Genomic DNA, 25,234 nt, shown 5'->3' with positions numbered 1-25,234 from the left:
ATTTAAGCGCATGATTCTTTAGAAATCCCGTGGCGTCCGTCACCACGATTTAAGAATTCCTTACGGCATCAGGGCTGAGGAGTTGGATCATCGAGTTTAATCTTAACTTGGTTGGTAGTACCTCTATAATATCAATTTATAACCGACAGTTTCTAAATCCATCAATTTTTGTGGTCAAGTCCCGTACAGCATCAGGATTTAAGAATTGGAATCAAAATTTTTATGATTGTCACAAAGTTTTCTATCGATAAAAAAACGTTTGGGTCCGTTACGACCACTTCCCGATTTGACCAATTCCCAATTTGACCACTTCCTGATACGACCACTTCCCGATACGTCCACTTCCCGATACGACCACTTCCCGATACAACCACTTATCGTTATAACGCAAGTCGGTTCAGAAATCTCGGAGATTTAGGTGAATATAGGTTATAGGTAGAAAAACACAACTCCTACTTCTTGAAAGTCACTTTAAAGTAGCCTGTTTCTCCTTGATTAATTCTCTACTTGTCAGTGAAAGTCCTGTCAAAATAGGTTCAGCCGTTCCGAAGATCAGCCCGTTCAAACAGACAGACAGAGACATACAGACAAAAAAATTAAAAACGTGTAATTCTCGAGTAGTGTGAAAAAATGATTCCTTCTTCCACTACATCTTAACTACTTCCATGATTCATGAATCTACGGGTACCAAACTAGTAATAGTGCTCTGTGGTACCAACGGGTAACCCGCAACAGTGACAAACGGGTACCAAACTAGTAATAGTGCTCTGTGGTACCAACGGGTAACCCGCAATAGTGACAAAAAAATCCACGAAAAATCTATTAATGTACTCTGTGAATCTATCTACGTTAGGTTCATGGACCTAGAATACAAGCTTCTACAATACCTTTGTATTCTAGGTCCATGGTTAGGTTATAAGAAATTAAAAACAAATAATTTTTGAAATAATTTTATTGAATAAAATGTAATAAATAAATATCAGCTGATGTGATTCAGAAGAAATCATATAAAACAATATTATGTAGTTCGTGAGAATATGATGTACAATCACAGGCTGGTGATGATTTATGTCTTAGTATTGGTAGTTGCAGTTTTGTCTGGTTCCTCTTCTTCAGATTCCTCTTCTTCGGAGCTGTCGTCGTCGTCGTCGTCGTCGTCGTCCGACTCCGAGTACGAGTAGTCTCCACCTTCCATTCCGCCGTCGGCGTTGTATCCTGTTGATATAGCAAAAATCAGAATACTTTTGTAACCAGTGTGTTGCCAGTATTACATTTTCACTCAACTCAAGATTCTATTTAATCGAGCGTATTGATATATGATATGATGAAATAGGATTTGACATACAAAATATATTAGTTAGCATGATCGCGTGGTACAGTTACCTGCGTGGCTGTAGTCGCCGCCGTCGTCGTCGTCGTCGCCGTCGCCGGGCTGCGCGGCGCCCTGCCGCCCGTAGCGGTGCGAGCGAGCTGAGGACAGGGTCGCCAGGTACAAAAAATATGCGAGTATAAGTCAAATATGACTATTTCATTTTCTTTCGAATAGAAACAAAACATGATAATAAAAGTCTAGCTAGGATATCAGAGCTTGTGGTCGCCATCAATTTAAAAGTTTGATGCTTGTGGCTGCCACATACGGCAGCACTTTCCACTCTCACAAATACGATAGTCGAAAAGCCATGGCTATAGCATGTACAGCGAGACGACACGCGCTGCGACTTACATCTCATCAGTTTTTCATTAAGCATGATTGTCATCAAGCCCCTCTCCCTTAAGAAAAAAAGATAAAGGAATGGTGTAAGTTCTCACTGGACATGCTGAGGTCTGCGGTCTGGTGCGTGGCGTAGCCGCAGCGCGGGCAGGGCGGTGCGCCGCGCGTGCCGCGAGCGCCCTTGCGCCGCACGTGCTCCTCGCAGAAGCACGTCTTGCAGCGCAGACACGAGTACTGCCCCAGCCGGTTGCACGACTGGCCTGTGACCACATTACATAACTGAAGCTTGCAGCTAGACATTACTGTTGTGTGTTAACACCTCATTGTATGCCTGTATCAGCAAATAAATAAAATTGAATTGAACATTATTTTAACGTCTTTTGAAGCGAAACTTTTTTACAGATGTCTGGGCTCTGCCGCCGGGGGAGTAAAGTGAGTGAAAAGGTTAATGTAGTGACATAAGATAGCAACTTTTTATTTTACTTGACTTCTACATTTGGACAGATTGGCCTGAACCAGACCAACCTGGATGGGACCAGATCAGATAAACTGGATCAGTCTAGTCCAGTCAAAATTCATAAAAGCTTTGCTTCTGTCGACACCTGCTTTTAAGAGTCTTTTTTTAATAGATTAGAGTTTCAAGTGATGGGTGCTAATTAAGATAAAGGAAGCGCTTCTCACACTTGTAAGTCTCGGACTCCAGCACTTGGCAGGAGGCCTGGTGCTCGAACTGGTCGTCCTCGCACAGGAAGCCCTGACAGAAGCAGCAGCGGAACACACGCCCGCCGTGCTCCCACACTCCTGTCAACACAGGAACAGCACAAACTTACTTACACATTATTTTTCTTATTCACTGTGGAACTCCTTCTCTGATGGTGAGGCTATTCATTAAATTTGAAAATTTAAAATGAATAATGTTTTAACTCGAACATAATGTTGATAACAATTGGTAAGGTACAGACCTCGTTCACACTCGAGACAGACGGCGTCGGCCAGCGGGCACGTGCAGGCGTGCGACTGCAGGCACTTGCGGCCGTGGCACACCCACGCCTCGCAGAAGTCACAGATGGCGCCCTGCAACACGAGCACACTATTCACACTCGAGACAGACAGCGTCGGCCAGCGGGCACGTGCAGGCGTGCGACTGCAGGCACTTGCGGCCCTCCCTGTATCACCCTGAGGCTCATTATTTTATTGATACAGACTTGAGTGCTTGCTGAGAGTATGCTACGTACCACCATGCCGAGTCCAGTGGTGAAGACGCCCGGGTGGCGCACCACGCAGTCTCCAGACTTGAGCATGCACTTGATCTTGCCGCACTGTGCGCACGCCGGCAGCCGCTGCACCGCCGAGCAGAAGTAGCAGAATGCGCGGCTCTTCTGCTTCCTGAACAAACAACAAACGTTACTACCTAAACTCATAATTTGACTTTCAGTCAGCAGGGTATGTTTGGTTTGATGTTGCTTATGTTGAAAGGCACTTCACACTTCACAACAACTACAAAACCTACTGAGAATGACAATGAAGATGGGATAATTTAGGAAATTATGCTTTCTAAACTACTTCAGGTTCAGTGAGATAATATAGAATATATGAATACAGATACCTATCTTAAAATTATTTAAGCAAAGACCGTCTCATTGCTTACAGAGGAGCAATCTACATCAGAACAAATTTGGGTAAGATGATAAGGAGGTGTATATATAGTGTAGGACTGGCGAGACTAGAGCTAGTTGCTATACTGTAGTATCATATTTGAGCATGCCAAGCTAACATGTGGGCTATGCCACGCTGCCTTAACACAACCGGCACATCTCTGCTAGATAGAGGCGAGTTCTGCTATGCCCACATATTACTTATCAATACCCATCAGAAAAGATGGCAGTCTAGCCCTAGCTCGTCACCGAAGCGGTATATTTACTTGAGGCACTTGTCGCACTCCATGGGAAGGTTGCACGGATGCTGCGCTATATCGACGTGTTCTCTCGCATTGCGGATTTCTTTTTGACGCAGCTTTTGTTTTTCGGCTTTCTTACGTTGACCTGTTTTTTTCTTGGGCATCTTGCGTTATCTAAGTTCTAAATCTATGATATATTTTCCAAAATCCGATTAGTAAAAAACTTTAAAATCAGAGCCAGCTGTTTGGAACATTTATTATTGTCAATGTCACTACTACAACGCTATTTTTTAACTGGTTGTACGGCTCTGGATTCTAGCCATTTTGAGGAGACTCCAATGCTATCATTTTTCTGGTCCAAGAAGTTTATATTCTTCTTCTGTTCCTCTTGTTCGGCCATAATTTAACAATATTGTTGCTGTAATCCTCAATTTTTCGAATATCTAATAGAAAAATTAAGAAGATGGAATCCTCGACCCAAACATTGACAACTAGTTAACTAGTTACCTACATTTCTACCACTATTTCTTCTGCTTCTTATTTTGCTTTATGACTTTTTACTTGTATTATCTCGTTATAATCTCTGTATACATACCAATATTTCTAAACGAAATCCTTATCAAAGCGTCATGGTGAATTGTCAATCAAAATTCAAAATGTCAAAACCTTCATTCAAACCACAAATTTTTGTTTGTTGTTGTTGTTGTTTTTTCTGTCCGTGTTTCCGTGGTGAATTTAGTTGTTTTTGTTATTTTGTATTTGTTATACCGTAATCGCATGGTGTTTAAATAGCGCGCGATTCTAAAACTAATTTATATTTTGTAAAGCGAAGTTGAAAATTAATGTAATAACCATTATTAGAGGCGAACGGGTCGCCGTGCCTGTCCCCATACTTTGTACGAGGTGATCGTGTTGTTAGTTTGTATTATCTCAGTCTATCTCGAGAGGATCAGCTATGATATCGCCTTCCGATCTGGTCAGTATGTATTCAGTTGTATTGTTATATTTCTATATAAGATTTTATCACTACATGATAAGCTAATATTCCACAGGTAGAGACTTAAATATTTTGAGCTTTGTTAAATTATAAATCACTTTGAGTATATATAACAAAGAACAAAGTATTCGCAATTCATTGTCATACTTCATAGTATGAATAAGCTGTTTATGAAGATGTAACAATAAATTTACGCCTGATACCAGCAACTGAACAAAATGAATAGGTAATGAAATGATGACCTATTGATGTAAAGATGCAATTATAAGTAGTTATTATGAAAAGAGGATGCTTCATCAGGTGTAGATTTAGATTTTTATAATTCAAGTAGGAACTCTGATTTTCTGGGATAAGAAGTAGCCTTTGGAATGCAAGCTTATCGCTTTACCAAATTTTGTCAAAATCGGTTAAGCAGATGGCCTGTGGGAAGGCAGAACTTGTATTTATAATATTATAGTATGGATCACACATACTTTCTTTACATAGTTAAAGGCAAAATGACAATAGTATACTGTTGTTTCAGTAGTTATATGTATTTATGTGTGTATGTGGTCTCATGATGACGGCTGAACCACAGAGCTCGCTCTTGTATCACAGTCGTGACGTTCGTTTGAAGGAGGGTCTGCATTCTACGTATGACCTTGTGACTGCACAATCCAGAGCAAACTGTATTACTGTACTCCTTGGTGTGTGAAGTCTGCCACTCTGCGTTGGCCAGTTGTGTTGATGGTGATGCTGGGTGCGCAGTGGCTGCAGCTGAAGGCGCTGGGGCGCGGCGCGCGGCTGGTGCCGTTCTACAAGGCCGTGTGCGTGTACTTCGTGGCGGGCGGCGGCGCGCCCTCGCCCTCCGCCGCCGCGCTCAAGTGCGCGCCCGTGCTCTGCCTGCTGCTGTGCGTGCTGCTGGCGACGGGCGGGGCCGGCGGGTACGCGCGGCGCGTGTGCGCGGGGCTGGCGCTGTCGGCGCTGGGCGACGCGCTGCTGGTGTGGCCGCAGCACTTCGTGGCCGGCATGGCGGCGTTCGCGGCCGCGCACGTGGCCTACCTGTGCGCCTTCGGGCTGCGGCCGCGCCGCGCGCGCCTCGGCGCCGCGCTGCTGGGCGGCGCGCTGCTGTACGCGTGGCTGGTGCGGGCGCCGGGCGCGCTGCGGCCGCTGGTGGCCGCCTACGCGCTGCTGCTGAGCGCCATGGCGTGGCGCGGCGCCGCCCGCCCCGGCGCGCAACGTGCCGGCGCCTTGCTGTTCCTGCTGTCCGACGCGATCCTGGGCTACAGCCTGTTCGCCGGGCCCGTGCCGCACGCGCAGGTGAGCCGGCCCACGTATACGTATACAATCCTCTCTACACTCTACCCTTGCAGTATAACTAGTGGTTCGCTCTGAACTGAGAGCTCGCGGTATCCCATAACGCCCACCTATATTATGTGAATTTATGTTAAAAATACTGATGCCCATTAAAATGAGATAATTTCGTTTCTTTATAATATTTATCTGATTTTAGTATTTGTTGTTCAAGTACATGATATAATTGAAATTATAAGGCTGTGACAGACGGACAGACAGACAAGTGCAATTTCAGTCAAATAGACTTGCAAGGTCAATACAAAATAAGTTTTTCAAATTGTTCATAAAACAATTGTTGGTGTATTTAACATTGTCACCAGCGATCTCACAGTCACGTAAAGCAGCCGATCTAAAATGAGCTAAGCTGTGAATATGACACAATCCTGCAAATGTTCCCGTGTTCCCGGTGGAGAGGCAGCTTAACAGACGAGGCGATAACGGGAGTGTGGTGCGGCAGGTGCTGGTGATGTCGACCTACTACCTGGGGCAGCTGGGCATCGCGCTGAGCGCGCTGGAGCCGCGCGCCCTGCACGCCAGGCGGTGAGGCGACGAGCGACACCACGCCGCCATGGTGTTCGCGCCAGGCCCCTGCCTGCCGAAACGTATGGTACGCGGCAGAAAGTAATACATCGGCCTTAGAATGACATTTCGGCTTCGCTCTACAAATCTCTTATCTCCTTCTAAAGGTCGATGTACATTACTTTCGGCCGCGTACCTACTGCACTACGGCTATTCCGGACAAAGTCGTGTTCCACAACACTATTAGTTGGGATGGAGTGGAGATCTATGGAGTGCGCACAGATCGGTGGCGTCAGTGGTATGCATTGTTGCAAGTGCAACCGGTATAGCAATGTGTCTTCCCTCGACCGTTTCGCGGGTCGAATTCCTTATTTTATAAAAAATACCATATAATAGCATTCATGACAATATTTCGGTAGCGTCAGTAAGTCGCGTCGGTCTGTCATCGGGTACAAGCGCAGCAAGCGCGTAATTAAAAAGTAGGCTATCCCGCTGGAGTTACTAGACCTCCACTCACGATCGCGACTCTTCCAAATCGGGGCGCTCACCCTATGCTCAGTTGCTCAGTTGCTCGATACACTTAAAGCTTTGTATGAGCTGGACGTTGGTGCACAGCACGGTTGGTGGAGAGCATTTTCTTGGCATATTTGGGTTTCTGGTCTACCTAAGTGTATCGTCGCAATATCAGACGGCAGGAACCCACGCTGCAGACCAAGTCACTGGCTCCTCGCACGCGACACAAGTAGCACACGGCACACTTCGCAATGTGTTCGTGTATCCGAGTCGTTTGTTGTTGTACTTACTTCAACGTATACAGTATTTGTAGTGCCAATAGCATTTCATTGTTAAATCTATGCGAGCTCAAAAATTATTTTCTCGCAATGTTGTATACATAACATAATATATATATTTCGTGAATGATAACAATGTGTCTCCAACCTACCCCCTAGATAGTAGATAGGAGTTAAGCCCACTTATAGGGACCCTAGTTCCAGTTTTTACATTCTTTAAAAATGTAAATAAGTGTAATTCCAAAACCATTAGTGTTTCGTTCGCAAAATTTCTAGTGTTTTGCTGCCAACATTTCTTTCCTCTGTTTACAGTACACACACTCTCTATGGCAAGATTATATCCAATTCTTTGGGTTCCTTAGAGGTGTCTGGCTTAACAGAGGCAAGAAATGAATGGTCCATGCATAGGTCCCCACGTTGGGCGCCACTGTCACGCTTTTTGGGTGACAGGTAGATGAAATCAAAGAGAGATATGGTTTAATACATATATTTAAATAAATGCTTAATCTACCGTACAATTAGAATTGTGACTTATTGTGGAATGGAAATAATTTGCTCAGCCGGGAGCGGTCGTAGGTACGCGCTACAATTCACAGGTTCAAGATTCCTAATTAAAACACTAAATGAGGTTCGCACACGCAATACAATACGCAACCGTCCGTACAAAGGACACTGGCCTGGTTAGATGGTCGCCGGGTGGCTGGCCGAAGGCACGGGGGAAGCTGTGTGGTGCACGGGCGGCGCGGCTCCTCCACGACGACACGTAGGGTGCTCGACGTGCAGGTTGAACGGCTGCCGGAGGTAGCCTCTGGTAGCTGAGTACTTCGGTAGATCGGCACAAAGTATGTAGGTCCTCCGCCGATGTAGGGGTAGAATACAACAGGAACTAGAACCCTGGAATCGAGACAAGTGAAGCTGAGGAGATGCTCACTTTCCCGCTTCTAGAACCTTTCACTGACGCCAGCCACACGTTGGCTAACAGGACCAAGTGTCGTGGATCCGGGTTTACAGTTTTTACAGTAATTATATCTAGCTGCTAGGGTTAAATCAAAATTAATTACACGAACAAAACAGATAGCCTAAATTAGAACGATCACAGAGAATAAAGTAAATAACCTAACGTAAAATTAATTCCACAGTTACCTAGAGGGTTCGCCAAAGACTCACAACTTGACACTTTTATAAAATAATAATTAAATAATCAGAGAGCACTCTCGCATAGTGACTGCTAGGGTTTCTGAGATGATAATAATCAAGGACAGAAGAATTCGCCTATTTATTGGGACTCGGCCGGAAGTCTCGAATCGTCTAGATCATTCATGAAGCTGAGTCTGTTTTCTACTACTAAAGGACTTTTCTAGAATAGTCAGCTATCCGTCGTTTGGTGTCGTTAGTGTCTATGCATGAGTGATCATTTTATGTTAGTTCCTAGCTAATTAGACCATTCGGCTGTAGATGTCGCCGAAGTTCTGGCTTTCCGCTATCGGACGCTAGGTGGTGTTGCGTTTTGACCTAGTAGTGTCTTACACGGTAGCTAGATGTCGTTCCTACGGACGTTTTTAAGAAAATTTTGAGAAGCTAAAATTTCTATAATTAGAATTTAGTGATTAGATTTACGAATCACTACAGTACATTGTAGTATGTATCGTTATATTTACAATGGCGAAGCATATCCAGAACGAAGTCAGCCGGTACATTGTAGTATGTATCGTTATATTTACAATGGCGAAGCATATCCAGAACGAAGTCAGCCGGTACATTGTAGTATGTATCGTTATATTTACAATGGCGAAGCATATCCAGAACGAAGTCAGCCGGTACATTGTAGTATGTATCGTTATATTTACAATGGCGAAGCATATCCAGAACGAAGTCAGCCGGTACATTGTAGTATGTATCGTTATATTTACAATGGCGAAGCATATCCAGAACGAAGTCAGCCGGTACATTGTAGTATGTATCGTTATATTTACAATGGCGAAGCATATCCAGAACGAAGTCAGCCGGTACATTGTAGTATGTATCGTTATATTTACAATGGCGAAGCATATCCAGAACGAAGTCAGCCGGTACATTGTAGTATGTATCGTTATATTTTGTAACACTACCTGCTCTGTCACATGTAATATAATAATTATATTATAACGCGGTACTGTAAGGCTCGGGACACATTGCGGGAAAGCGAACGCGTCTGTTCTGAATAAGGACTGGAGATAAGTGCACCATAATTATTAACATCTGTAACTCACGTGTTAGTCCGAGTATGCCCGATTGTTTCGAGTCTGGTCTCCTTTGTCTGGTGGGAGGCTTCGGCTGTGGCTAGTTACCACCCTACCGGCAAAGCCGTGTCGCTAAGCGATTTAGCATTCCGGTACGATGCCGTGTGGAAACCAAAAGGGCATGGGTTTAATAAAAACTGCCATATTCCTTCCAGGTTAGCCCGCTTCCATCTTAGGCTGCATCATCTCATCACTTACCACCAGGTGAGATTGCATTCAAGGGCTAACTAATAAAATAAAAAGAGTCCTTTTTCAATGGGGCACTGCTTGCGACGTGACGCCAAGGAGACAGTCTCATTGGAAGCTAGTCGGCAAACTCCGACGAACACGCGAGTTCAAAGCGGCTGACATTTATAACGGATATCGGAACAAATATTGTACATCGACCTTTAGAATGAGATTTCGGTTTTGTAGAACGTTGTCTCTGTCACTCTTACCTTTGTAACGTTTTGTCGGTCTCAATGACAGAGACAACGCTCTACGAAACCGCAATATCTTTCTAAAGGTTAATTTACAATATTTCCTGCCGGGTACTTACTGCAGCGTAAATGCCGAGATAAGTTCAGTTTACTTTATAACCCTTTAGGAACGGACACCGCGTCGCGGGTTCCCGCTCCCGCAATGTGCCTTGAGCCTGACTGTAGCCCTGTGGTTCCCGCTCCCGCAATGTGCCTTGAGCCTGACTGTAGCCCTGTGGTTCCCGCTCCCGCAATGTGCCTTGAGCCTGACTGTAGCCCTGTGGTTCCCGCTCCCGCAATGTGCCTTGAGCCTGACTGTAGCCCTGTGGTTCCCGCTCCCGCAATGTGCCTTGAGCCTGACTGTAGCCCTGTGGTTCCCGCTCCCGCAATGTGCCTTGAGCCTGACTGTAGCCCTGTGGTTCCCGCTCCCGCAATGTGCCTTGAGCCTGACTGTAGCCCTGTGGTTCCCGCTCCCGCAATGTGCCTTGAGCCTGACTGTAGCCCTGTGGTTCCCGCTCCCGCAATGTGCCTTGAGCCTGACTGTAGCCCTGTGGTTCCCGCTCCCGCAATGTGCCTTGAGCCTGACTGTAGCCCTGTGGTTCCCGCTCCCGCAATGTGCCTTGAGCCTGACTGTAGCCCTGTGGTTCCCGCTCCCGCAATGTGCCTTGAGCCTGACTGTAGCCCTGTGGTTCCCGCTCCCGCAATGTGCCTTGAGCCTGACTGTAGCCCTGTGGTTCCCGCTCCCGCAATGTGCCTTGAGCCTGACTGTAGCCCTGTGGTTCCCGCTCCCGCAATGTGCCTTGAGCCTGACTGTAGCCCTGTGGTTCCCGCTCCCGCAATGTGCCTTGAGCCTGACTGTAGCCCTGTGGTTCCCGCTCCCGCAATGTGCCTTGAGCCTGACTGTAGCCCTGTGGTTCCCGCTCCCGCAATGTGCCTTGAGCCTGACTGTAGCCCTGTGGTTCCCGCTCCCGCAATGTGCCTTGAGCCTGACTGTAGCCCTGTGGTTCCCGCTCCCGCAATGTGCCTTGAGCCTGACTGTAGTGACTGTAGCCCTGTAGAGTGTAGAGTGTAGAGGGCTTGTCACAATCAAGTGTCAGTAAACAGTGTATTTAGATCTTTTAGATAATTAGTCATTTTAGTATTTAGATATCAGTATTGAATGTTATTTTGTTATATTTTATCCAATGTTATAGTGAAGGTACTTTACCTAACAATAAAAACATTCCCTTGAAAATGTGTTTTTAAAGGAGAAATCGACCAATAAATTACATTCTTGATTCATATATTTAGTGAAATTGTCCAAATGAAACTACCACGCTCAATTCAAACTCTGTCACTCAATTCAAACTCTGTCACTCAATTCAAACTCTGTCACTCAATTCAAACTCTGTCACTCAATTCAAACTCTGTCACTCAATTCAAACTCTGTCACTCAATTCAAACTCTGTCACTCAATTCAAACTCTGTCACTCAATTCAAACTCTGTCACTCAATTCAAACTCTGTCACTCAATTCAAACTCTGTCACTCAATTCAAACTCTGTCACTCAATTCAAACTCTGTCACTCAATTCAAACTCTGTCACTCAATTCAAACTCTGTCACTCAATTCAAACTCTGTCACTCAATTCAAACTCTGTCACTCAATTCAAACTCTGTCACTCAATTCAAACTCTGTCACTCAATTCAAACTCTGTCACTCAATTCAAACTCTGTCACTCAATTCAAACTCTGTCACTCAATTCAAACTCTGTCACTCAATTCAAACTCTGTCACTCAATTCAAACTCTGTCACTCAATTCAAACTCTGTCACTCAATTCAAACTCTGTCACTCAATTCAAACTCTGTCACTCAATTCAAACTCTGTCACTCAATTCAAACTCTGTCACTCAATTCAAACTCTGTCACTCAATTCAAACTCTGTCACTCAATTCAAACTCTGTCACTCAATTCAAACTCTGTCACTCAATTCAAACTCTGTCACTCAATTCAAACTCTGTCACTCAATTCAAACTCTGTCACTCAATTCAAACTCTGTCACTCAATTCAAACTCTGTCACTCAATTCAAACTCTGTCACTCAATTCAAACTCTGTCACTCAATTCAAACTCTGTCACTCAATTCAAACTCTGTCACTCAATTCAAACTCTGTCACTCAATTCAAACTCTGTCACTCAATTCAAACTCTGTCACTCAATTCAAACTCTGTCACTCAATTCAAACTCTGTCACTCAATTCAAACTCTGTCACTCAATTCAAACTCTGTCACTCAATTCAAACTCTGTCACTCAATTCAAACTCTGTCACTCAATTCAAACTCTGTCACTCAATTCAAACTCTGTCACTCAATTCAAACTCTGTCACTCAATTCAAACTCTGTCACTCAATTCAAACTCTGTCACTCAATTCAAACTCTGTCACTCAATTCAAACTCTGTCACTCAATTCAAACTCTGTCACTCAATTCAAACTCTGTCACTCAATTCAAACTCTGTCACTCAATTCAAACTCTGTCACTCAATTCAAACTCTGTCACTCAATTCAAACTCTGTCACTCAATTCAAACTCTGTCACTCAATTCAAACTCTGTCACTCAATTCAAACTCTGTCACTCAATTCAAACTCTGTCACTCAATTCAAACTCTGTCACTCAATTCAAACTCTGTCACTCAATTCAAACTCTGTCACTCAATTCAAACTCTGTCACTCAATTCAAACTCTGTCACTCAATTCAAACTCTGTCACTCAATTCAAACTCTGTCACTCAATTCAAACTCTGTCACTCAATTCAAACTCTGTCACTCAATTCAAACTCTGTCACTCAATTCAAACTCTGTCACTCAATTCACTTTAACAAAGGAGGTAAATTCCCATCGTGCTTACAAAGGTATCAAATAATAAAACAAAGTCAATTATTATCAATTAATATAATATGCAAATATTTACATTTGTATAGCAACAACAATTCAGTGCACAACATTTCAAGCATTCAGTATGGAGGTACAGAGGTAAGCCTCAATAGCTCAACGGGTAAAGGAGTGGACTGAAAACCGAAAGGTCGACGGTTCAAACCCCGCCCGTTGCACTATTGTGGTACCTACTCCTAGCACAAGCCTGACGCTTAATTGGAGAGGAAAGGGGAATATTAGTCATTTAACATGGCTAATATTCTTTAAAAAAAAAAAACTATCAAGTTACCAGCAAGGTAGTTAGGTAGGTAGGTAGCTAAGGCCACACCAACACACAAGTGATGTCCCCGCCCCCGGCGCACCGCAACGACAATGAAACCCATTAGTTCCCGATAGCGGGCCGCTTGACGTAAGTTAAAAGGCTGTAAGGTTAAACCTCTCCCGGGTTCAACATAGGGCTTCATTGTGGCTAATTCCGTTGTACACAATCTCTAAACTCAAATGGCACGTCTAAATCTATTGCTATCCCTTTCATAATGTAGCTTGCAGAAAAGGATAGCACTAGATTTAGACCTGTTAATTTAGTTTAGTTCAGAGATTGTGTACAAGAGAATCGACCCCATTGTGCGTATATAAGTAACGCATACACGCTGCGTCATGCACTATGACGTTACGTAGTGCGTTTACAAACAACAACCCGACCGACAACACAATACTTTTGCGTTTGCGTTTGCGTCAAAAACGACTGCAGGTTTTAGGATTTAAGCGACGAAATGCAGCTTTATGTACTTGAATATACATATAGGTGAAATTGGTATACCGATAACAAAACACGGAGGACGCGCTCGGCGGGCCTCAGTAGTTGACAGTTGGGAGCGCTACTCGCGGCGCAGATTGTCGAGGCGCGCCTGCAGGATCGCGTCCGCGTCGCTCACCGCGCCGCCCGCCGCGCCGCCGCCGCCGCCGCCCGCCGCGCCGCCCGCCGCGCCGCCGCCGCCGCCCGCGATGGCCGCTGCCGCCGCTGGCGTCTTGCCTGCCGAAACTAATGTTCACTGTAGTCCAAGTAACAATCACTAGTGGTCTGCAATGCAGCAATATTCATACTTCCCTACTCAAATTATAGTACAACCACGAGCTGGTACATCGCGTAACATCGTGGTTTGGTGTCCCGAGAGCACGCAGTACCACCACGAGCTGGTACATCGCGTAACATCGTGGTTTGGTGTCCCGAGAGCACGCAGTACCACCACGAGCTGGTACATCGCGTAACATCGTGGTTTGGTGTCCCGAGAGCACGCAGTATCACCACGAGCTGGTACATCGCGTAACATCGTGGTTTGGTGTCCCGAGAGCACGCAGTACCACCACGAGCTGGTACATCGCGTAACATCGTGGTTTGGTGTCCCGAGAGCACGCAGTACCACCACGAGCTGGTACATCGCGTAACATCGTGGTTTGGTGTCCCGAGAGCACGCAGTACCACCACGAGCTGGTACATCGCGTAACATCGTGGTTTGGTGTCCCGAGAGCACGCAGTACCACCACGAGCTGGTACATCGCGTAACATCGTGGTTTGGTGTCCCGAGAGCACGCAGTACCACCACGAGCTGGTACATCGCGTAACATCGTGGTTTGGTGTCCCGAGGGCACGCAGTACCACCACGAGCTGGTACATCGCGTAACATCGTGGTTTGGTGTCCCGAGAGCACGCAGTACCACCACGAGCTGGTACATCGCGTAACATCGTGGTTTGGTGTCCCGAGAGCACGCAGTATCACCACGAGCTGGTACATCGCGTAACATCGTGGTTTGGTGTCCCGAGAGCACGCAGTACCACCACGAGCTGGTACATCGCGTAACATCGTGGTTTGGTGTCCCGAGGGCACGCAGTACCACCACGAGCTGGTACATCGCGTAACATCGTGGTTTGGTGTCCCGAGAGCACGCAGTACCACCACGAGCTGGTACATCGCGTAACATCGTGGTTTGGTGTCCCGAGGGCACGCAGTACCTCCACGAGCTGGTACATCGCGTAACATCGTGGTTTGGTGTCCCGAGGGCACGCAGTACAATTGGACACATGTATATTGAAAGTGAAGTTACCCGCAACGGAGAGCGAGCCGGTGGCCTGCGGCAAGCCCGACAGCGTGTCGTTGAGCTGCAGCCCCAGCTCGTCCAGGATCTGCGACACCACCGCGTCGCTGCAACACACACAAAGGTACTCCTGTGTCATGGTGCCTAAGTCGCATCCACTATCTAACCGGTGCCGTTTACAGTACTAAACTGTTATCATCATCATGCCTGTGGACGTCCACTGTTGGACATAGGCCTTCCCTAAAGAGCGCCACCACACCCGGTCCTCAGCCTTCTTCACCACTTCCCGCCCGCCTCTTTATATCGTCGGTCCATTGTGCTGGAGGAACTATTAGCAAGCTGAAGTGGCAGTGGGCAGGTCATGCCTGTCGTAGAGGCGATGGCCGGTGGAGCCGGAAAGTCCTTGAGTGGAGACCGCGTTTAAGCAAGCGTAGTGTGGGGCGCCCTCTAGCACAAAATTGTTAACTGAGTCGAAATTATACTCTCAGTCGAAAATATTGGAGTCCACTGCATTATTATCCTAAGAAAATCCCTACATTTAATGGAATTGTGTATCTATCATATACTCCTGCATGATTGGCTAGAGAGACTGTTGAATTGGCCATGAGTCATGACTCTTTGTCTAATGTAGTCAGGAGAAGATGCAGTACCTCTCTTCCTCGTCTTCGTCACCCTCCATGGCCTCGTCGATGGAGTCATTCATCATCTCCTCCTTCATGTCCATGATCTCCGACTGCTTCTCAAACTCCTGCACACACACAAACATGCTCAGTATCTTAATCATGGCCAATTTTCGTAGGTGATTAAGTATTACATATTTTTATCAAATCAACTTGTTCAAGTTTCCAAATGTTCAATTAACAAAAGCTAGTTGTATTATACTATAATTATTTTAGAGTTGCAGCTCTGTTTAAAGCTTAGTATAAGCTATAATATGAGTGTTTAGTGTAGTTTGGTAGAACAGGAGATGCGTGTGAACCGAATGTGTTGTGTGAGGCTACCTGCAGAATCTTCTGTATCTGCGGCACGTTGAGCTGGCGGTTCATGGAGGCCATGGCGCGCGTGACGCCGCGCATGGCCTGCGCCATGCTGCTCTGCGACTTGAGCGTCTGGATCTTGAGCGACACGGCCTGGATGTTGGCCTTCATCAGCATGAACTTGCGTACGTAGCGCCGCGTGCGCACCAGGTCCTTGGCCATTATCTTCACTGCATCCTGCCGTGCACACACGGGTGAAGGGTCTATTAGTTTTGGTTATTGATATGTATATAATTTTTTTTTGATTAATAATTCAAAAATACATGATTAATTAACTATAGGTCTGATCACTCCTGTGGCCCCTATACATTAAAGAAGAAGCAACACTCGCAGCCTTGAGACTGAAAACCTCGGGTCATTGGAAAGAACACAACACAATGCATACTAAAATTCTTTTGCAAAGCATAAACGAAGAGCCACTTCTGGAGTGGAAATGCGACAGAACCAAAAAACAACACATACTAGACAAAAACTACAAGATAAACACAGGAAAGAACATGAATCCGAGGTCAACACGAGACGCAATAGAAGTGTACACTGACGGATCCAAAACCAAAACTGGCACAGGTGCAGGAGCCTATTGCCAAGAACTGAACATGAGGATAAGTCACGCACTCGGTAAGGATAACTCTGTCTTTCAAGCAGAGTGTGTGGGCATTATGACCGCAGCTATATCCATGACCAATCGACAGGTAACAAACTTTAAGATTAACATTAACTCTGATAGCCAAGCTGCTCTTAAAGCCTTGGCTAGGTTCTCGACAACATCCCAACTTATACAAGACTGCCACAAGGCTCTGCAAACTCTCGCCATGTCAAACGACATCACCCTAAGGTGGGTCAAAGGACATGATGGAGACCAGGGAAACGAGGCGGCAGACGCACTAGCACAGAAAGCTACGACACTGAAGGTGATCGGGCCAGAACCTATCGAACCCATACCCTTCAGTGAGTATAAAACCTGGTTGCATGAACTAACACTAAAAGAACATTCTATACTATGGGCTAACACAACAGACTGCAGGCGCCAAAGAGGCTTTCCCCAACGTAGACAAACGACAAACTAACACACTACTCCGCCTGGACAGAGGTAAACTTAGGAAGGTGGTGGGACTCATAACAGGGCATAGCCCACTAAACAAACACCTTTTCGTTATAGGTGTCACCGACAGTCCTCTGTGCAGGGCCTGCATGGAGGTCGATGAAACACCGACGCACGTGCTCCTGGAGTGCACGGGCGTAGCAGATCAACGCAAGCGCCATTTAGGTTCCCCGACCTCACTCCATGAAGCCCTCGGCAACCTGGGCGGTCTATTTGGCTTCTGGAGCGAGCTTGGATGGCTGGAGTGAAGACTTCGGCGGGGAAGGGCGATGCACGCACAACAGACGGAAACGTTTAAGTGCGGAAACCAGCCCAGAATGAAGAAGAAGAAGATGGATGCCCTAGTACAAGTAGTACAAACAGCATTATTTATTCAACACAACTCACCATCTGTCCGTCCTTGGCCAGCTTCTTGATGTCAGCAATCACTTTCTTCTCCTGCTGCTCCATCTTCATGCGCTCGCGGTCCAGGTCGCGCATGGCCTTGTTGAGCGCGCGCTGGTTCTTGCGCAGCATCTCCTCCGGCGTCATGCGGTGCCCGAACAGCCACTCCATCCTGCAGTCCTTCCAAACCTTCTCTCCTACACAACAGATCTTTACTCAATCCTAGCTCTCATTTTATTACTCAACTAACAAATATAACGAGAAACTGACTGACATATCAACATACACTGGGTCTAAAATTTTGCATATGGGTAGGTTATAAAGTAAACTTTCCTTACTATGTAAAATCCCACAGAAATGATTTACAGAAATTCCAGTCGGGGTCAATCAGGTACTAGTAAAATATACATTGTAATAGTTAGTAACTTATTATAAAAGTAGGTATTTATCTAAAAACTTCCTAGTGAGACTGGATAAGAAAGTCAAACTTCATTACCTAAAAATCTAAATAAGTAAGTATATTATTTTTGATGATTAAGATGCTAGCGATCAAAATTACCTCAGGATTATCAAAAGCATACGATGAACACTTGTTTTGGAATGATGATTCACCAGTGAATTAAGAAATTCGGTACACAAATCAATGACTGTTGTTTTCAGATCTTAATAATGCAATCAACTATATAATTCTATATTTATGTGTATCAGAGATGAAATGACATATTTAACGGTGGTTTTAGTTTTGTATATCATTAGAAAATATTGAATTTATATTTCTAAATTATTAGCTGCTGCCTCTTACAAAATAATTTACGTCAACAAACAAGTCATCCTATGTTATTGGCACTTATTGGTCTGTGCAAGTCTTAGATGAAGTCATCTCTGTGGTCATAATTATGACTCATTTGTCAAATTGACAATATAGAAGTCTATGCTAACTTGCTAAGTCTGTGCTTGACTCACGCTTGACCATCGATATAGGAATACGTAGGTACCTACCTAGTAGTCTTGGATGAACTTATGGATGAATGACTACCATCTCTATGGTAGTAGTACTTCCAACATCAGCGGGGCGATTGTCTAAAACCTGCATCAATCATTATTACAATCTCAATTATTGTTCTGATTGGCTGAATTTGTGCGATTCTTGTTGCAACAATACATTGTGGCCAATAGTGAGCGAGCATTAACCAATCAGAGATGATTGCGATCGTGACATTGTAGCTGTCAAACAACCGCGCACAGAGTACTTTTAACATCAACCGCGGTAGGGCCACTGCGGCCTCGGTTCTTCCAACTTCTTTGCGCTTGACATCTAAGGCTTGACTAAATAAAGATTGACATTTGACAATTTTTAAGTGTCATTGAAACTTGAAAGTTATTATTCTTGGATGTTATTTTTCATTTTCAGTCTATATTACTTTACTCTATGTTATTAGTTTTAAAACGCGCGCGCGGTTTACTAATTACCTACTATTATCCATGCAAATTGCAATGATTGTTTACTTTATTCCACAGATTAATGGAGTAAATGTATTCTGTGGATTAATAGGGATACTACCAAAGAGTATTATAATATACAGGGATACTACTTTATTCTCTTTCCTATATGTTATTGGTCTGTGTCTCTTTCTTTTTGTTTCCATGGAATTGATCCCTATAGTTTTCAGTTTCCTAAATAATAAATAATGAATAAACCTCGCGTGTTTGCATGAACTGAGTTAAAGTAAGCCTAATCTTACAGTTGCTTAAAATGAGTGACGACGACATAACAATCATGGAAGTGGACGATGCGCAACCTCGGCCGAGTAAGCCGCTACCGGCGGCCGGGCCGAGCAAGACTTCTTCCACTCTGCCGTGGATAGAGAAGTACCGGCCGCAGACTTTCAGCGACATAGTAGGGAACGAAGACACCGTGTCGAGGCTGGCGGTGTTCGCCCGCACGGGCAACGCGCCCAACATCATCATCGCGGGCCCGCCCGGCGTGGGCAAGACCACCACTATATTGTGTTTGGCGCGCGCACTGCTCGGCCCCGCGTTCAAAGATGCCGTGCTCGAGCTGAACGCCTCCAACGACCGCGGGATCGACGTCGTACGGAATAAGATCAAAATGTTTGCACAACAAAAGGTGAGTGATTCCTTTTGCTGATCTAATTAAGATATCTGTAGATATATCATGCTATCCATATTTAGGGTTCTGTACCTCAAAAAGGAAAAGGAAACGTAGAGGATCACTTTGTTGTCTGTCTGTGTGTCCACCTGTCGTGTCTGTCAAAAAAACCTATAGGGTACTTCCCGTTGGCCAATGCACAAGTAAAGGGAAAAATCCGATAACCGTGAATTTGGAGTTACATCACAAGAAAAAAACTGGCCAAGTGCGAGTCAGGCTCGCGCAATGAGGTTTCCGTACTACCGTCGTATTTTTTCGACATTTTGCACGATAATTCAAAAACTATGATGCATAAAAATCTGTTTTAGAATGTACAGGTGAAGACCTTTCATATGATACCCCACTTGATATAGTTATCTCACTTTGAAAGTTGAAAATACTCATTATTAGTTCATGTACCAAAATTTAATTTTTTTTGTGTGATGCAACCCTAAATTCACGGTTTTCAGAGTTTTCCCCAAATGTCAGCTATAAGATCTACCTACCTGCCAAATTTCATGATTCTAGGTCAACGGGAAGTACCCTGTAGGTTTCTTGACAGACAGACGGACAGACAGACAGACAGACAACAAAGTGATCCTATAAGGGTTCCATTTTTAAGGTACGGAACCCTCGGTGCGCGAGACCGACTCGCACTCGACCGTTTTATTGCTAATGGATTTGATCTACTAGATCACAGTGTAGGTGAAGGCATTTCAGTTTTGTATCTAAGTGTTGGGGCTGTGCACTGTTGTAGTTGTATATATCAGCTGGTGCTGTGCAACAACTGGACAGGTACTCTCACTCACATGTATCTAAGTGTTGGGGCTGTGCACTGTTGTAGTTGTATATATCAGCTGGTGCTGTGCAACAACTGGACAGGTACTCTCACTCACACGTATCTAAGTGTTGGGGCTGTGCACTGTTGTAGTTGTATATATCAGCTGGTGCTGTGCAACAACTGGACAGGTACTCTCACTCACATGTATCTAAGTGTTGGGGCTGTGCACTGTTGTAGTTGTATATATCAGCTGGGGCTGTGCACTGTTGTAGTTGTATATATCAGCTGGTGCTGTGCAACAACTGGACAGGTACTCTCACTCACATGTATCTAAGTGTTGGGGCTGTGCACTGTTGTAGTTGTATATATCAGCTGGTGCTGTGCAACAACTGGACAGGTACTCTCACTCACATGTATCTAAGTGTTGGGGCTGTGCACTGTTGTAGTTGTATATATCAGCTGGTGCTGTGCAACAACTGGACAGGTACTCTCACTCACATGTATCTAAGTGTTGGGGCTGTGCACTGTTGTAGTTGTATATATCAGCTGGTGCTGTGCAACAACTGGACAGGTACTCTCACTCACATGTATCTAAGTGTTGGGGCTGTGCACTGTTGTAGTTGTATATATCAGCTGGTGCTGTGCAACAACTGGACAGGTACTCTCACTCACATGTATCTAAGTGTTGGGGCTGTGCACTGTTGTAGTTGTATATATCAGCTGGTGCTGTGCAACAACTGGACAGGTACTCTCACTCACATGTATCTAAGTGTTGGGGCTGTGCACTGTTGTAGTTGTATATATCAGCTGGTGCTGTGCAACAACTGGACAGGTACTCTCACTCACATGTATCTAAGTGTTGGGGCTGTGCACTGTTGTAGTTGTATATATCAGCTGGTGCTGTGCAACAACTGGACAGGTACTCTCACTCACATGTATCTAAGTGTTGGGGCTGTGCACTGTTGTAGTTGTATATATCAGCTGGTGCTGTGCAACAACTGGACAGGTACTCTCACTCACATGTATCTAAGTGTTGGGGCTGTGCACTGTTGTAGTTGTATATATCAGCTGGTGCTGTGCAACAACTGGACAGGTACTCTCACTCACATGTATCTAAGTGTTGGGGCTGTGCACTGTTGTAGTTGTATATATCAGCTGGTGCTGTGCAACAACTGGACAGGTACTCTCACTCACATGTATCTAAGTGTTGGGGCTGTGCACTGTTGTAGTTGTATATATCAGCTGGTGCTGTGCAACAACTGGACAGGTACTCTCACTCACATGTATCTAAGTGTTGGGGCTGTGCACTGTTGTAGTTGTATATATCAGCTGGTGCTGTGCAACAACTGGACAGGTACTCTCACTCACATGTATCTAAGTGTTGGGGCTGTGCACTGTTGTAGTTGTATATATCAGCTGGTGCTGTGCAACAACTGGACAGGTACTCTCACTCACATGTATCTAAGTGTTGGGGCTGTGCACTGTTGTAGTTGTATATATCAGCTGGTGCTGTGCAACAACTGGACAGGTACTCTCACTCACATGTATCTAAGTGTTGGGGCTGTGCACTGTTGTAGTTGTATATATCAGCTGGTGCTGTGCAACAACTGGACAGGTACTCTCACTCACATGTATCTAAGTGTTGGGGCTGTGCACTGTTGTAGTTGTATATATCAGCTGGTGCTGTGCAACAACTGGACAGGTACTCTCACTCACATGTATCTAAGTGTTGGGGCTGTGCACTGTTGTAGTTGTATATATCAGCTGGTGCTGTGCAACAACTGGACAGGTACTCTCACTCACATGTATCTAAGTGTTGGGGCTGTGCACTGTTGTAGTTGTATATATCAGCTGGTGCTGTGCAACAACTGGACAGGTACTCTCACTCACATGTATCTAAGTGTTGGGGCTGTGCACTGTTGTAGTTGTATATATCAGCTGGTGCTGTGCAACAACTGGACAGGTACTCTCACTCACATGTATCTAAGTGTTGGGGCTGTGCACTGTTGTAGTTGTATATATCAGCTGGTGCTGTGCAACAACTGGACAGGTACTCTCACTCACATGTATCTAAGTGTTGGGGCTGTGCACTGTTGTAGTTGTATATATCAGCTGGTGCTGTGCAACAACTGGACAGGTACTCTCACTCACATGTATCTAAGTGTTGGGGCTGTGCACTGTTGTAGTTGTATATATCAGCTGGTGCTGTGCAACAACTGGACAGGTACTCTCACTCACATGTATCTAAGTGTTGGGGCTGTGCACTGTTGTAGTTGTATATATCAGCTGGTGCTGTGCAACAACTGGACAGGTACTCTCACTCACATGTATCTAAGTGTTGGGGCTGTGCACTGTTGTAGTTGTATATATCAGCTGGTGCTGTGCAACAACTGGACAGGTACTCTCACTCACATGTATCTAAGTGTTGGGGCTGTGCACTGTTGTAGTTGTATATATCAGCTGGTGCTGTGCAACAACTGGACAGGTACTCTCACTCACATGTATCTAAGTGTTGGGGCTGTGCACTGTTGTAGTTGTATATATCAGCTGGTGCTGTGCAACAACTGGACAGGTACTCTCACTCACACGTATCAGCCCCTGGTCTTATCTGACAAAACTTTTATTGACATTAGTTAAAGATGATGAGTACAACATGCCAACAAACATTTGTAAATAATAATAGTTGCTGTGAATTTGTGCCTCACCTCTGACATTGACGCAGGCTCAGTGACTTGCAGGTGACCCTGCCGCCGGGACGACACAAGATAGTGATCCTGGACGAGGCGGACAGCATGACGGACGGCGCTCAGCAGGCGCTGCGCCGCACCATGGAGCTGTACTCCAGCACCACGCGCTTCGCCCTGGCCGCCAACAACAGTGAGAAGATCATCGAGCCCATCCAGTCGCGCTGCGCCGTGCTGCGTTACACCAAGCTCACGGATGCACAGATCCTGGCCAAGGTGAGGGAATCCAGCAAACAGTAGTGTATTTACCATAAATAACAATCTTCTTTTTTTGGGGCAATGCAGGACATTGAATTCCTTGTATCACTTCTCTGATTCATTGCGATTGCCACCAATTTTAGAGTTCTGTGCCAATACTAATTGTTTTTATACTATATTATTGGAATATTCACAAGATATGGAAAGGTGTGACAACCTTAGAGACAGATGTGTAACAGTGGACATCGGCAAGTTGATATGATGAGGTGATGTTGCAGGTCATAGAGGTGTGCGATGCGGAGGAGCTCACGTACACGGAGGAGGGCGCGAGCGCGGTGGTGTTCACGGCGCAGGGCGACCTGCGCGCCGCGCTCAACAACCTGCAGGCGGCGGCGCAGGGCGGCGGCCACGTGAGCCCCGAGCGCGTGTTCAAGGTGTGCGACGAGCCCCACCCCGTGCTGGTGCGCGGCATGCTGGAGGCCTGCGCGCGCCAGGACATGCACGCTGCCTACAAGGTTTGTGCTATGTACATTTGAGCCTAACCTACAAGCACTTATTTTCAAGGGTTTTCAGGATACTGATTTTGATAGTGAAATTGATTTGGATTTTAAAATATCAAAATCAGCATTCTGGAAAACCCTGAAAACAACACCCATGTCTATATTTTGTAAAAAGTGCATTGAAAATAAATGTCATCAAGTTCAGCATCCCGTAAAAGTGCACATTCAGTCAACACTTGTTACACACGCAATATGTAGGTGTGACTCAATGGGAACTTTTTTCCCATTGAGTCACACTGGGAATAACCCAAAATTTGTGATTACCACATGGCTATAATCTAAATTGTTGCAATTGGTCAAATCGATGGTATCCTTACTATAGTAATTAGGCGGTAGGTGGAATAACCACTGGTGTGTTGCAGGTGATCGCCAAGCTGGTGAAGCTGGGCTACGCGGCCGAGGACATCGTGAGCAACGTGTTCCGCGTGTGCAAGGCGCTGGACGTGTCCGAGCAGCTGAAGCTGGGCTTCGTGCGCGAGATCGGCGAGACGCACATGCGCGTGGCGGACGGACTCGCCTCGCCGCTGCAGCTGGCCGCGCTGCTGGCGCGCATGTGCCGCGCCGCCGCCCACTCAACTCCGTGAGGACTCGCCCAATGTCGCCCGTCCACCTATTGGGGGGTGCGAGGTCAGCATTTCGAAACCTTGGAACACCAACGTCTATCGGTTTTTCGAACTGTGCCTTGCCCATTGCTATCAGCTTCTGACTTCTGCCAAACTAAAACATTTATTATCTAAAGCTCTGAGCTCGTTTGTGCCATTCAAAGAGAATCACTAAATACTTTTGTGTTGCTAAAATGGATTGCAGAGAATGTGATGTTTGCAGTCATTTTAAAATGCAAAATACTCTAAAGTATGCTGCAGTGGCAGTCAGTCAGAAAAGGCAGTTTTGATAAACGGCGCTAGTTTTTTGATAAACGGCGCTAGTTTTTTAGTTTAGTTCTAATATTTTGTTTTGGAAAACAACTTGATTTTCTTGGTCTCTGACTCAATAGGGAAAAAGATGTTTTGATGAACATTCTATAAATGCAATTTTTAAAAAATCATCAAGTCCGACTTAGCTTGATTGCCATTGCAGTACAGTTTTGCGGACAAATACAAGTGTTAGGGCTTAAGAGTGAAGTGCCTACAATTGTATAATGAATCATGTTTGTATAGAATTGTTGTGCAGAGAATGTGAAACATTGTGGTTTTGTTGAAAATAAACTTTATTTAAAAAAACGAAATCTTATTTTCATTTGGCTCATAATTGATTTTCAAATGTTTAACGCTGAGTTGTTGGAAATCAAAGT

General features: G+C 45.3%; 5 protein-coding genes across 8 annotated transcripts; 2 read left to right on the top strand and 3 right to left on the bottom strand.

The window, feature by feature from the left end:
- Positions 1-934: 934 nt before the first annotated feature.
- Noa36 (zinc finger protein 330 homolog Noa36) lies at positions 935-3,884 on the bottom strand. The gene is made up of 7 exons (XM_034980477.2): positions 3,633-3,884; positions 2,947-3,097; positions 2,674-2,785; positions 2,393-2,512; positions 1,810-1,971; positions 1,384-1,470; positions 935-1,215 (listed from the first exon to the last, which is right to left on the bottom strand). Exons 1-7 carry the CDS (start codon positions 3,770-3,772, stop codon positions 1,067-1,069), a joined length of 921 nt encoding a protein of 306 aa, XP_034836368.1. The 5' UTR covers positions 3,773-3,884; the 3' UTR covers positions 935-1,066.
- Positions 3,885-4,243: 359 nt separating this feature from the next.
- LOC117992760 (lysoplasmalogenase TMEM86B) lies at positions 4,244-9,731 on the top strand. Of its 2 annotated transcripts, none has more exons than XM_069506301.1 (3): positions 4,244-4,584; positions 5,353-5,904; positions 6,261-9,731. In XM_069506301.1, the coding sequence occupies exons 1-3, from the start codon at positions 4,564-4,566 to the stop codon at positions 6,291-6,293; spliced, it is 606 nt and encodes a 201-aa protein (XP_069362402.1). In that variant the 5' UTR covers positions 4,244-4,563; the 3' UTR covers positions 6,294-9,731. The 2 variants fall into 2 exon arrangements, with proteins under 2 accessions (XP_069362402.1, XP_069362401.1); XM_069506300.1 differs by having other exon boundaries at positions 4,249-4,584; positions 6,398-9,731.
- On the bottom strand, positions 7,757-18,361 carry Vps2 (vacuolar protein sorting 2). 3 transcript variants are annotated; one of them, XR_011238052.1, is made up of 7 exons: positions 18,071-18,361; positions 17,515-17,708; positions 15,990-16,202; positions 15,639-15,736; positions 14,998-15,095; positions 13,715-13,936; positions 7,757-8,144 (listed from the first exon to the last, which is right to left on the bottom strand). XR_011238052.1 is itself a non-coding variant. In XM_069506297.1 (6 exons), the coding sequence occupies exons 2-6, from the start codon at positions 17,680-17,682 to the stop codon at positions 13,773-13,775; spliced, it is 741 nt and encodes a 246-aa protein (XP_069362398.1). In that variant the 5' UTR covers positions 17,683-17,708; positions 18,071-18,361; the 3' UTR covers positions 12,894-13,772. The 3 variants fall into 3 exon arrangements, 2 of the variants coding, with proteins under 2 accessions (XP_069362398.1, XP_034836681.1); XM_069506297.1 differs by lacking the exon at positions 7,757-8,144 and having other exon boundaries at positions 12,894-13,936; XM_034980790.2 differs by lacking the exon at positions 7,757-8,144 and having other exon boundaries at positions 12,894-13,927; positions 18,071-18,360.
- On the bottom strand, positions 7,932-13,695 carry LOC138403893 (sodium/potassium/calcium exchanger 1-like). The gene is made up of 3 exons (XM_069506021.1): positions 13,684-13,695; positions 10,101-11,039; positions 7,932-8,144 (listed from the first exon to the last, which is right to left on the bottom strand). Exons 1-3 carry the CDS (start codon positions 13,693-13,695, stop codon positions 7,932-7,934), a joined length of 1,164 nt encoding a protein of 387 aa, XP_069362122.1.
- Positions 18,362-19,140: 779 nt separating the features above from the next.
- On the top strand, positions 19,141-25,153 carry RfC4 (replication factor C subunit RfC4). The gene is made up of 4 exons (XM_034980475.2): positions 19,141-19,639; positions 23,180-23,401; positions 23,662-23,898; positions 24,306-25,153. The coding sequence occupies exons 1-4, from the start codon at positions 19,265-19,267 to the stop codon at positions 24,525-24,527; spliced, it is 1,056 nt and encodes a 351-aa protein (XP_034836366.1). The 5' UTR covers positions 19,141-19,264; the 3' UTR covers positions 24,528-25,153.
- Positions 25,154-25,234: the final 81 nt, after the last annotated feature.

This window comes from Maniola hyperantus, chromosome 22 (genome assembly GCF_902806685.2).
Source record: "Maniola hyperantus chromosome 22, iAphHyp1.2, whole genome shotgun sequence".
NCBI classification, from domain to species: domain Eukaryota; kingdom Metazoa; phylum Arthropoda; class Insecta; order Lepidoptera; family Nymphalidae; genus Maniola; species Maniola hyperantus.
This window is presented reverse-complemented; position numbering and strand designations above follow the sequence as displayed.

Bases quoted from the DNA above. Each gene is read 5' to 3' on its own strand.
- Noa36 (XM_034980477.2), bottom strand. From the start codon at position 3,772: ATGCCCAAGAAAAAAACAGGTCAACGTAAGAAAGCCGAAAAACAAAAG. The intron at 3,098-3,632 runs GTAAATATACCG...TTGTTTGTTCAG, and splicing joins GAGTGCGACAAGTGCCTCAA to GAAGCAGAAGAGCCGCGCAT. The intron at 1,216-1,383 runs GTAACTGTACCA...CTATATCAACAG, and splicing joins CGGCGACTACAGCCACGCAG to GATACAACGCCGACGGCGGA.
- LOC117992760 (XM_069506300.1), top strand. From the start codon at position 4,564: ATGATATCGCCTTCCGATCTG. The intron at 4,585-5,352 runs GTCAGTATGTAT...CTGGGTGCGCAG, and splicing joins TGATATCGCCTTCCGATCTG to TGGCTGCAGCTGAAGGCGCT. The intron at 5,905-6,397 runs GTGAGCCGGCCC...GTGGTGCGGCAG, and splicing joins GGCCCGTGCCGCACGCGCAG to GTGCTGGTGATGTCGACCTA.
- LOC138403893 (XM_069506021.1), bottom strand. The intron at 8,145-10,100 runs GTAAACTGAACT...TCTCGATTCCAG, and splicing joins CGTTCCTAAAGGGTTATAAA to GGTTCTAGTTCCTGTTGTAT.
- Vps2 (XM_069506297.1), bottom strand. From the start codon at position 17,682: ATGGAGTGGCTGTTCGGGCACCGCATGACGCCGGAGGAGATGCTGCGC. The intron at 16,203-17,514 runs GTGAGTTGTGTT...TGTGCACGGCAG, and splicing joins TGGCCAAGGACGGACAGATG to GATGCAGTGAAGATAATGGC. The intron at 13,937-14,997 runs GTAACTTCACTT...AGTGAACATTAG, and splicing joins CGGCTCGCTCTCCGTTGCGG to TTTCGGCAGGCAAGACGCCA.
- RfC4 (XM_034980475.2), top strand. From the start codon at position 19,265: ATGAGTGACGACGACATAACAATCATGGAAGTGGACGATGCGCAACCT. The intron at 19,640-23,179 runs GTGAGTGATTCC...AGTGACTTGCAG, and splicing joins AAATGTTTGCACAACAAAAG to GTGACCCTGCCGCCGGGACG. The intron at 23,402-23,661 runs GTGAGGGAATCC...GTGATGTTGCAG, and splicing joins ATGCACAGATCCTGGCCAAG to GTCATAGAGGTGTGCGATGC.